Genomic DNA, 11,217 nt, shown 5'->3' with positions numbered 1-11,217 from the left:
GACCGCTACGAGCGTCGAGGCAAATATCGATTTCATGCCTGCTCCAAAGACTCTTTCCAACGAGGTATGTGTTGCGCAAATACAGACGGAGGATGGACTTGATCGCGGGTGCAGGTCGATCCCCTTTTATATCCCTTGTGGTGACCGGAATCTCACATTATAAGGCATACTCGGTGATTGCGCTGCTTCTTTGCCATCAGTGATTACTATTCCTTGCAATTTACTCGATCGCGGATGAATCATCAATGGGTTCAAGCCAATATGCTGACACAACGAAGGGAGTCTCGATTCTTGAGAAGATCGCACTGACTGCAGGACGGCCAACACGATCCATGAATGTACGGTCCATGAGAATTCAATCTTACGCAGCCTGTGTCCATCCGCAAGTGCCATAACCCAGACCGCTAAGTTGCTTTATCAAGTGAAGTTATCAGATGATATTCTAGAGCCGACTACTGTTTCGGACGGACGGTGGAAATTGTTCGACGATGCAAAAGCGAACGACACTACAAAACCTATGGCACAGCGACTGCGAATAACAGTATGTGGTTCTCTGAGGTCTGGTTGCTTAGTCACTACTGCGATGCGCTGGTTGAGATCCAGCCGTCACTAACACAACGCCCGCACTTCGGAAGCGTTCCCGTGGTAAGTGACCTAAGATCCATCTAGCCACCGGCTTTGATTTCCTCCTTCGGCCAAGCACGATGCGAGCCGAGGACTCTGAGCACAGCCTCATCAGCCTGCCTCGTGGTCTGTGCCTAAATTTGTGTGGTAGGTGCTTTTTTGGCTACTTCAACAAGCGAGGAAGTTCGTATTCCCTGGGAAAATTCGGCTCTTGCGGCCTGGAATCTTCCGACGTGACTTCGTGCGAGAATACGGTCACCTCATTCACCGCATACGAGGTGGTAGACACTTACTCTGGCTGCCACCCATTTGTGCCTTGCAACGAATGTCTCCGTGGAACGTGGGCCAAGTCCTCTTGCATATATATTGATGCTGTCGTGTTTAGGTATCCCATCTGGTCATCCGGAATCCACAAACTTACAGACAACTAACATTTGTTCTTTCACCGCCGCTCTTTTCTCCGCCGTATCAGTCCAGCCAAGTTTGGAGTTTATTCAAATACCCAACAGTAATCAACATGAAGGTCATCATCATTGGAGGCGGCTTGGGTGTAAGTCGGTGCCCGGTTTTGCGCTCTATCTCTGACAATATGCTAGGGCCCTGTTCTAGCTCTTGCGCTACAACAATGCAACATTTCCTGCAAAATCTTCGAACTACGCCACGAATCAGCATTCGACGGAGGCTTTGTCGCCCTTGCGCCAAATGCCCTTCGTGCTCTTGATCGCGTTGGCGTCTACGACCGGATATCGAAGCTCGGCTGGAACTATGAAGAATTCCAGTTCCTGTCATCCCGCAATCTTAGCCACATCGGCACAGTTCTGAATGGCAGTCAGCAAACATACGGCTACAAGGCCCTCCGGATATCTCGAGGCGTGGTCCGTCAAACACTTCTCGAAATTCTGCGAGAGCGGAAGGTCGAGCTTCGGTACAATTCAAAATTGGTCGACATCACTGAGACGGACCACTCCTCGGTTATCGCTACCTTCGCAGACGGTCATACAGAGGAAGCGGATTTCCTGATTGGCGCCGACGGTATCCATTCTCGAGTACGCGGTCATCTTGCGCCGATGGCTATCCCCACGTTCAGCGGACAAATGGGTGTCGGAGGTTCTCTGCCTAGGTCGAAATTACCGACATCCAGTGAGAGCATGTACATGCCTTGCTTGGTGTTGGGCAAGCTCAACTCTTTTATGTTCATGCCATGTAGCTATACCGGAGATCGAGTTGGGTGCTTTGCCACCGTCGAAAGCCAGGACAAATCTCGGGAGGAATGGGCCAAACTGCAGGTTGACAAGACGGCACTCTATGAGATCCTGCAGTCGCATCACGAGGACGAGAAGTGGCCTGACGTCGTTCATGCTGCTTCCAGAAATGTCGATAAAGACACCTTGACATTATGGCCGTAAGTTCAGTGAGCCATCCTCCTTTCAAAGTCAAAGCTGACGCCATCCAAAAGATATTACAAAGTCCCTGAGCTGAGTTCCTGGATGAGCAGCAGTGGAAGAATCATTGTCGTCGGCGATGCAGCCCACGCAATGCCTCCTACGGGTGGTGTAGGCGCAGCCATGGCCTTCGAAGACGCATGTTCTCTCGCCGACGTCCTTGGATCGGTCAGCCGCAATGAAGCCAACATCATTGACCATCTTACCAAGTGGCAGACTATCAGACAGCAGCGTGTGAAGCAAGCCCTGGCGTTCACCTCTAAAGGAGGTGATATGAGGAAATCTTCAGTCAGTACTTTCTGGCAACTGTTCAAGGAGTGGACGATGTGGTTTTATTTTAGGTGGGTTGGTCCCAAAGCTGGACTATCCTGGATTTATGAGTATGACACGAAGAATGCCACGGCTTGAGAAGAATACGGCATCAGCGTCGAAGCGACTACTCACCACTTGCTAACCTCGTTTACGGCGGCTTACGCATACAGCGGCCAGTTCCTTTCTCCAATTCAGTTGGCCAGTCAATCTCTCCAGTCGCTATGAGTACAACCACAATAGCCTTTTGTCGGAGAACAGGCGGAATTTCCTGCAAGCGAAGCATGGGTGTTGCAGATCCCTGCTGTTCACGGTGACCTAAATCTAGGAGTATGATTCTCCCCGTGGGGGCCTGAAGGCATCTTGCTATCTTTCAGTTCAACCCCCAACTCTCCGCAAGACGATCACCTCACACGGCTAGGGTAGGACCCAGTTGATGATATGCGGGCGGTGTGAAGCAGCTCCTCGTACCCAGCTTCTCTTCTTATTGAAAACACAACAGAGTCTCCTCTCCAAGGAATCAATCTCATCTCAGACTACTCTCTTCCTCTCGTTGATCTTTAAGAGCATCCAATTTGCTGCAAAATGGACACAAAAGACATGAGTGAACAGGGCAAACTCTCCACCATGGCCGTCGAAGATGTCGGAGCAGAGAAAGCTCGCATCGAACACTCCCATATGGTGAAGCCAGATGGACTGATCGGCATCTCTGAAGGGGAACTCGCTTCAGTCGGTCGGAAGGCTACGTTGAAGTTGGATTGCTTCATCATGCCCTGCGTCACAGTCTTGTACATCCTCAACTACCTCGACCGACAGGTACAAGCTTTACCTCCTTCGGATCTCCAGAGTATCGATTCACTGACGTTACAGTACTGCAGAACATTGCAAGTGCCAAATTGGCCGATATTGACAAAGACCTCGACCTGTCGGCCGTCGATTATCAGACTTGTGTCAGTATTTTGTTCTGTGGGTACATTCTGATGCAAATTCCGTCCAACATCGTTGTTGGCAAGATCCGGTATCCCGCCATCTACATCTGTTGTGCAGTGGCTGTTTGGGGTCTCATCTCGGCTCTTACCGCGGTCGTTCAGTCCTTCGGGGGCTTGCTAGCATGTCGATTCTTCCTTGGCTTTGTTGAAGCCGCATTTTTCCCGGGGACGTTGTACTATATCAGTTTGTTCTACTCGAGGCGGCAATTTGCAATGCGGACGGCCATTTTATACTCGGGCTCGCAGCTAGGAAATGCATTCGGTGGACTCTTCGCCATTGCGATCCTTAACTTGGACGGCAGAGACGGAATGGAAGGCTGGCGATGGGTACGCCATACAACCATCCCGAATCCCATTTTTGTGTGCTAAGCTAACCATCAAAACCCAGCTCTTTCTGGTCGAAGGAGTCATCACCATCGGTTTCGCCATCATCTTTGCGTTAATCCTGCCCAACTCGATCCGCAATCTTCGAGGCTTTACCGAGCAAGAGCGGCAATGGGTGCTGTGGAACTTTGAATCCGATCTCGGCCAACAGGACAATTCCAAAGAAGTCTCGGGTCGCAAAGGCCTGATGCTGGCGCTCATCGACCCAAAGATGTGGATGTTCATGGCCCTTTTGACTTCGGTCTACATCTCCGCCTCGGTCAACAACTTCTTCCCTTCAGTGGTGGGCGGTCTCGGATTTTCGAGGAACAAAACCTACGGACTCACCGCACCACCTTTTGTCCTCTGCGTGTTCTGCATGCTGATCAATGGCTTCCATTCCGATCGCAAACGAGAGCGCTACCTCCATATTGTCTGCCCCTTGGCCATCACGGTGGTTGCGAATATCATTGCAGTTTCCACCCTGAACATCGCGGCTCGATGTAAGTTTTCTGGCTCCCCATCATCCCGCCTTAAAATTCGTTTTTTCTTCTTCCGGATTTCAAAACGTCTAATGTCTATCTATTCCTGGCAGATGTGGCGATGATGTTAATGCCAGCCTCGTTTTACTCGGCTTCGATCGTCATCTTGTCCTGGATCACAGGCAGCATGAATCAACCAGCAGTGAAACGAGCAGCCTCGATCGCAGCCATTAACGCCGTGTCCAACACGCCAAACATCTGGACCTCGTACCTCTACCGATCTCCGCCACGCTACGTGGAAGCCTTCAGTGTCAATCTCGTCTTCGCGGTCGTCTCGATTATCGTGGCCACCCTGATTCGATTTTACCTTCGTAAGGAGAATGCAAAGATGGATCTTGGACAAGATGTGGGCAAGAGTGGACCGACCGAGGCACAGAAAGCAGCAGGCTTCCGGTATATCATCTAAATGCCCTAAAAGGCGTTCTCAACATGGATAGTTATTCTGCCATTGCTGACGTCCCCTTGGAAGCCCTTCCCCCCCCCTCTCTCCCTTCCTTCTATACTCTCCTTCCTCTCCTTCATCTTCTCACCCCTTAGATGCGTGCTCTGCAAGCCTTGTCACTGCTCACTCACCGCCCCATCCACCCTCCATCAACGACCTGTTAGTAGTTAGCTCCTTACACAATCAATCAATCTTTCTTTCTTCAGAGGTACCTACTACAATTTCCCCATTGACATACCCACTTGCCCTACTGGCCAACCACACGACAGGCCCCTTGAAATCGTCAGGCTCCCCCCACCTACCGGCCGGTATGCGCTCGAGAATCTGCCTGGCGCGCGTTTGATTGTTGATCAGCGCCTCATTCATTTCGGTGTTGACATACCCCGGCGCAATGGCGTTCACGTTGATTCCGTGTCTGGCCCACTCGTTACTCAGAGCCTTTGTTAGTTGCGCGATCCCGCCTTTCGCGCTCGCATACGCCGGCACCGTCAGTCCGCCCTGGAAACTGACCAGGCTGGCCACATTGATGATCGAGCCTCTGTGTGGTGGTGATTGAGGGTGCATGTGCGCGGGCGAACGATTGGAGTCGGAGGCGTCTGTAATATTGGCAGAGCGTGGTGTGCGTGTCAACATGTACGCTCCAAAGTCGCGGCACAGCGTGAACACGCTGGTCAGGTTGACCTGGAGCACCTCGTCCCAATCCGCCTGGGGAAACTCGTGCGATGGGTGCCGGCGTTGGATGCCCGCGCACGTCACGAGGATCGACACGTCGTGGCCGTCGGCGAGGATTTTCGGCGCCACGCTGGAGACTTCGGCCTGGCTGGCGAGGTCGGCCGTGTAGATTGTCGCCTTGCGCCCGAGAGATTCGATGGCGAGTTTGGTTGAAGTGTTGGATGCGTCGCGCTGTTGTCGGCATTATCCATACATGGTCAGCATAATCCACCGTATCAGACATATCAAGACAGCATAGGATATCATGAACGCTCGGGTAGGGTCACGGTAGGTTCGAGTATGTCTAGAAAATGTAACAGTACTGTACCTGCACCAGGATGATGTCCGCTCCTGCTTCGGCGAGGGCGATGCTCATTGCGGCTCCTATGCCCCTTGTTCCTCCTTTGATCGGGGCACATATATATGTTAGTAGCTCGCTAACTTAGAGGAGGAATGACAAGAGAACAGAGTCTCCCAACGCTCCTCAGGGGGTATGGTTATGGTTAGGTAAGGTACGTACCTGTGACGACTGCTGTCCGGTTCTCAAGCGAGAACATGCTTGGAAATGAGAGCGCCATTATATTGGCCGAGCTTGAGCTTGAGCCGAGCCGAGCGTACATACGACTATTGATCTTCTCCTCGAGACTTGCTCGGTAGAAATAGGGCCTGCTGACTTCCCCTCGACGCTTACCTGGTAAGTAGCTCGACAGACAGCTCACGATCCTCCCTATTGGACCCTGGGGATACTACCTAGGTAGTAGTCATTCGACGCCCATGGAAACTTATTGTTGTGTTCTGAATCGGTGGATATATGGAGTACAAGTCGAAAAGATGCATCAATGAATGAGTCCGGACGATCATCCCCGCGAAAACCCCATGATACTGTACCCCCATCGAAGTCCCTGGACTTCGGTGCCATCAGCGGCGAGTGGCCGAACGCCAGACTTGAAAAGGTACGGGTGGTGTCTACTCTAACTTGCTCTTCAAGCAAAGTCGCACTGCAACAACCACCAGCACATTAGGAAGCGTTAGATTCAATCTTGATAATACCATGGCTCGATAACTTACGGGACCATCCTCGACAGCTACTAGAAATCATCCTACACCCAAGATGTCATATTTATCCTAGGTATTGGTGTTTTGATACTGTATCCCCGCAGTCACTCCCAGGCGAGCCAAGGGTCCCAACGCCAAAAATAGCAAAGGGCATGATGGCGTCCACCACCTGAGGCACCGAAACCACCTCGAGACCTTCCCAGGCAGCCATGGCAGACATGGTACGAACGGAAAGCATGTTACCTAGGTAGTCAGTGTACAAGACCGCCGTCATTGTCAACCTTGTCCGGGCCATCCAAGCCTTCTTTCTCATCAAACCACCTGGTCTTGGTGCGATGCCATGGCGACATTTAGGCTCATCGACCTCTCAACTGGTGTGGTCGGCGTGCAGCTGCAATTCCCATTTGGCGGTAGCTTCCTCGATAGTCCAGGTCGGCAAGCGCTCATGGCGGTGAATGAGCAGAAATTCGCCGGCGCAGTGGCTTTTTGCTGGGTCGACACGATTTGTATCGACCAGCAAGACGATGCAGACATGAACCAGCAGATACCCCTGATGGGTCGCACCTTCAGCGGCGCTGTCGCTGTAGCGGTGATTCTGAGCTGTGACCTGCAGACGAACCAAATGGAAGTGGACCGACTGGTGGAGCAGCTCGAGCCCGCGGCGCGAATGCAGGAGGAAGAGGCATGGGCTGAGGAAGGTGACTACTGGCAGAATGGACCTGGACGCGGGTTGACCGTGAGAGGGATGAGGGGGCTAGCGAGGCTGACGACGACGGCGTGGGCAACACGAGTATGGACCCTGCAGGAATATATCCTCGCAAGCCAGGTGGTATGGGTCGGTCGCGATCTAGTATCCCTCACGATCAGAGACAACTTCATCGGGGCGTTGCCAGGCATTTGCGACACGTTGAACATCGAGGAGTGTCTCGAGGACGAGTTCGAAACCTGTACGGGTATTTCAGCGGGATGTCGAACATGCGTCTCAAGCGAGGCGACAGGACGCGGGTGATGGAACTACTGGGAAATCGCTCGGCGACGCTGCCGCGTGACGAAGTCTGCGGCATCATGGCCGCTTCCGGGGTGGAGATCCCAACGTCATCAGACGAAACGAATGAGGGCGCCTGGAGTAAATGGTTCGAGCAAGCCGTCGCTCACGGCCATGTAAGATGGCTTTTGATGCCGGTGGTGACCTCCGCGCCGTTAACGCACCGAGGCATGCGGAGCTGCATATTACCGTCCTTTGAGAGGAGACACAAGCTCTCTGCCGCGAGTGCGCTGGACACAGTCCGGCCGCTGGGACATGTTCGGATGGAGAAGGGGACAGCTGTGGTCGAGGGTCGCCGGATAGGTGACTGTGAGATCAAGGAGCGATTGGGCATGGTGATACGTGTTGGGAAATGATTGGACGGTGCCGCCCAAACAGCACCAGGGGCGGGGTTGTGAGGTAGGATCCAGGTTCGCCTCGACGTCCTCGTGAAGACGCCTTCTCGTATCCGTTGTGGCCTTCACAAGCACTCTTGTGTGGGAATGGGGAAATGGTGAGGCTACTCTGTCGTCTGATCGAATGTCGACTCATGTCAGATTTTCTCTGCCAAAAGATCTTAGCTCTCGCCATCGAACCCTGGAAGACGCTCTAGGATCCGTTGCATTTTGCATCAAGCGACCAGACTAGCAGTCTGCCTTCAATGGATCCTCTGAGCGGTACAGCGAGCGTCATTGCCATAATTCAGGCGATCAACAAAACACTCTCGATTTGCTTGAGCTTCAGAGCTGCGCTGAAGGAATGTCCCTCCGGTTTGATAAGAATCATCGAAGAAACAAGAAGCCTGAGAGACATTTTTGAAGCGCTTCAACTGGCCCTCGACAACAGCGTAAGTGTACAGTCTACGGCGAGCGGCAGTGCTATCTACGAAAAGGTCTGGGAACCCATAACTTATATTATACCTCAATGCCGGGTGGTCCTGGACGAGCTGGACCACCAAATTGGGACCTCTTTGCCAGCTGCGTCGGCGCCAATCACAACCGATGGCAGGATTGCTGCATCCATTCGCTGGCAATGGAAAGTGCCGCAAGTGAGATCCTACCTGGAGCGGCTTGAAAGATGTGAGTCGCGTCTGACTCTTGGCTTGTCGGCACATCAGTCGTGAGTCTACATCAGCTTCAGCCGTCTATTGGTTCGGTCGCCCTCAAAGTCAGCAGGACGCTTCTCCTCGATATCCGTGCAACTTCCATCTCCTGGCATGCTAGGGTGGAAGCATCACATTCCCGTATCGAGGATAAACTCGATGCCATAAGTCCTTGGAAATCAGGTCAGTCTCACTCTTTGGTTTCTGAAGTTGATCAAAAGCGCTTGTTCTCATGGCTAGACGGTAGATGAAGACGAGATCCTCAACTGGCTGTCACCACTAAAGTTTCGCGCCAGTCACCTTGACATTGTCGGACAACATCAGGTGGGAACAAGCAATTGGGTGACTGCCTGTGATGAGTTCGACAAATGGTATTACGGCGATGCTCAATTGCTGTGGCTGAATGGCGCCCGTGAGAACATCAAATTCAAGATAAAGGGGCACACTAGACGAACTTGCAACTTCGACAGCTGGCACCGGAAAGACTCAACTATTGTATGCTTGAGACCATCCAGAGTCCAAACTGTCTCTGACCTCGCGATACGGATACAGCGCGCATCTTGTCGAGCATTTGATAGCCGACACGGCCGGCCCTCCAGACCAGCCCGTCGTGGCGTACGCATACTGTGATTTTCGAAAGTCAGAATCCCTCCGACCTTCAAACATCCTAGGCTCCATTGTGGCCCAATGCTGCACAGGTACTCGTTCCATTACTGACGCCATTCGGACTGCGTTCAAGGTGTCGAAATCTCCAGGTCATCACGCTCCAGCATCACTCAGTCTACTCAGAGAGTCGATATCGGAGGTACTCGAACATCGAAAACTCTTCGTCCTTATCGATGGACTAGATGAAAGCCAACAAGCAACGGAGGTGGGTGACATCCTTCATGACATTTGCAGCGACCATGCGCATCTGAATGCAAAAGTACTTGTCACCGGGCGCAAAACTAAAAGCCTGGAGCAAATTTTCGGCAACGACTTGCAAATCCAGCTGGGCGACCACAAAAAGGAAGTCCGCGAAGACATTCAAGTATATATCAACAGCCAGCTTCCATCCGATAGGCGTCTCCAGTGGCTACATCTGGAAGTCGAGGAACATATATCGGAGACTCTGATTCAGGACTCAAACTCCATGCACGTAGGCGACGTTAATCGACGTCCAAGATGAAGCTTGTGTGCTGACAATCGACGAATCAGGTTCCTCTGGGTTCAACGCCAACTGGGTGCCATCTCGCCGTTGCGCTCGCTCAAAGCTATCCGACAAGCTCTGAACAAGCTCCCCTTGGATCTCGAAGACACTTACAGCAGGATTCTCTCGTCGATACCGCAACACGCTGGGCCAACCATGAGAAGTGCGCTGGAATGGCTTTGTTTCTGCTTTATGCCCCTCTCACTCATGGAGCTTCACGAAGACCTTGCCGTTGAGCCCGGTCCTGCACGCGTGGACCACGAAGCTCGATTGTGCAGGCCTATGGACACCCCTCACTCTGGGAAACTCACTCTTTGATTTATCGTCCTCGGGACAGATCCATCTCGCACATCTGTCTGTGCGAGACTACCTGCTATCTCCAGATAAATTTGGGAAAGATGGACGCGCCGATTATTTCAAATTCACCATCAAAGACTCGCATCGCAACCTGACCTTGAAGTGTCTTACCTATCTCCTGCTGGAAGATCTCAGTGACGGGCCCGCTCAGACAGCGGACAACTACATGGAAAAGTTACAGCAGTTTCCGTTCCTCAAGTACGCGTCAAGTGCATGGCCTTATCATGCAAACCTAGTCTTCTCCGAGCCTCGCACGCTCGGAAATCCTCAAACTGAGGCCCCGGCCGGATCCAAGGCCATATCCAAGGATGATGACGGGATTTTAGCAGTGATCTTGGAGTTGTTCAGCGCGCGGCGCAGGGGCAACTTCATGGCCTGGGTCCCAAGTCCTCAACGCGAACAACTACAACTTCAAATGGGACATCTACCCACGCCATGCCACACCTCTGTACCACGCGGCCTCCTTCGGGCTGGACTGCGTTGTTGAGAAGCTCATTTCAAGCCCTGACTTTAACGGCACCACCGACCTTGATGCTCCAGGATCACGCTATGGCGGCACCCCCATCCATGCCGCCGGCGTACCGGCAACACACTTCGACGGTGCAGATCCCTTTGAATGCAGGCGCGAGCGCCGCGAAGCCGGACTTCAACCGTGTCACGCCGCTGCACTCGGCTGCGGCAAACGGCGACCTGGTCATCATGAGGATGCTTCCTTGGTGATTCTGATTCTGATTCGTCTCCGGAAGGAATGGCAGTGGCGGACGCAAAGGACAACTTAGGCGAAACGCCCTACGACTGGGCCGTGGGTGCAGCACAGGTATAGAGGCGGCCGAGGTGCTCAGTCAACGGCTGAGATAGGTGCTGCCACCACGATCAGAAGGCCGGAGATGGGAAGTGCCGCCAGTGGCTCCTCAGGGCAGCAGCAGCAGCAAGAAGGATCAGTCTCGCCACGTCTGGGGCCCATCTCCCCAGATCAGCCCGTCGGCTACTTCCCCGAGTTTTACGGTAAGAGATCTGGCCTAGACTCGTCCATCATAGGAGTAAATATAGGGCAGCGGGAAGCTTGA

At 52.8% G+C, this 11,217-nt stretch overlaps 4 protein-coding genes across 4 annotated transcripts; 3 read left to right on the top strand and 1 right to left on the bottom strand.

The window, feature by feature from the left end:
- Positions 1-1,141: 1,141 nt before the first annotated feature.
- PV05_01309 (uncharacterized protein) lies at positions 1,142-2,474 on the top strand (the record flags this gene model as incomplete). Its single annotated transcript, XM_013466282.1, has 3 exons — positions 1,142-1,174; positions 1,221-2,026; positions 2,081-2,474. The coding sequence occupies 3 exons, from the start codon at positions 1,142-1,144 to the stop codon at positions 2,472-2,474; spliced, it is 1,233 nt and encodes a 410-aa protein (XP_013321736.1).
- A 486-nt stretch (positions 2,475-2,960) lies between these two features.
- PV05_01308 (uncharacterized protein) lies at positions 2,961-4,675 on the top strand (the record flags this gene model as incomplete). Its single annotated transcript, XM_013466281.1, has 4 exons — positions 2,961-3,191; positions 3,254-3,691; positions 3,753-4,230; positions 4,323-4,675. 4 exons carry the CDS (start codon positions 2,961-2,963, stop codon positions 4,673-4,675), a joined length of 1,500 nt encoding a protein of 499 aa, XP_013321735.1.
- Positions 4,676-4,763: 88 nt separating this feature from the next.
- On the bottom strand, positions 4,764-6,435 carry PV05_01307 (uncharacterized protein). The gene is made up of 4 exons (XM_013466280.1): positions 5,943-6,435; positions 5,751-5,824; positions 4,928-5,614; positions 4,764-4,868 (listed from the first exon to the last, which is right to left on the bottom strand). Exons 1-4 carry the CDS (start codon positions 6,040-6,042, stop codon positions 4,839-4,841), a joined length of 891 nt encoding a protein of 296 aa, XP_013321734.1. The 5' UTR covers positions 6,043-6,435; the 3' UTR covers positions 4,764-4,838.
- A 383-nt stretch (positions 6,436-6,818) lies between these two features.
- On the top strand, positions 6,819-10,870 carry PV05_01306 (uncharacterized protein; the record flags this gene model as incomplete). The annotated part of the gene is made up of 7 exons (XM_013466279.1): positions 6,819-7,425; positions 8,852-9,016; positions 9,075-9,099; positions 9,157-9,742; positions 9,802-9,956; positions 10,007-10,598; positions 10,691-10,870. The coding sequence occupies 7 exons, from the start codon at positions 6,819-6,821 to the stop codon at positions 10,868-10,870; spliced, it is 2,310 nt and encodes a 769-aa protein (XP_013321733.1).
- Between the last annotated feature and the right edge of the window lie 347 nt (positions 10,871-11,217).

Source organism: Exophiala xenobiotica (genome assembly GCF_000835505.1).
Source record: "Exophiala xenobiotica strain CBS 118157 unplaced genomic scaffold supercont1.1, whole genome shotgun sequence".
Taxonomy (NCBI): domain Eukaryota; kingdom Fungi; phylum Ascomycota; class Eurotiomycetes; order Chaetothyriales; family Herpotrichiellaceae; genus Exophiala; species Exophiala xenobiotica.
Note: the sequence above shows the minus strand (reverse complement) of the source record. Positions and strands in the feature narration are given on the sequence as shown.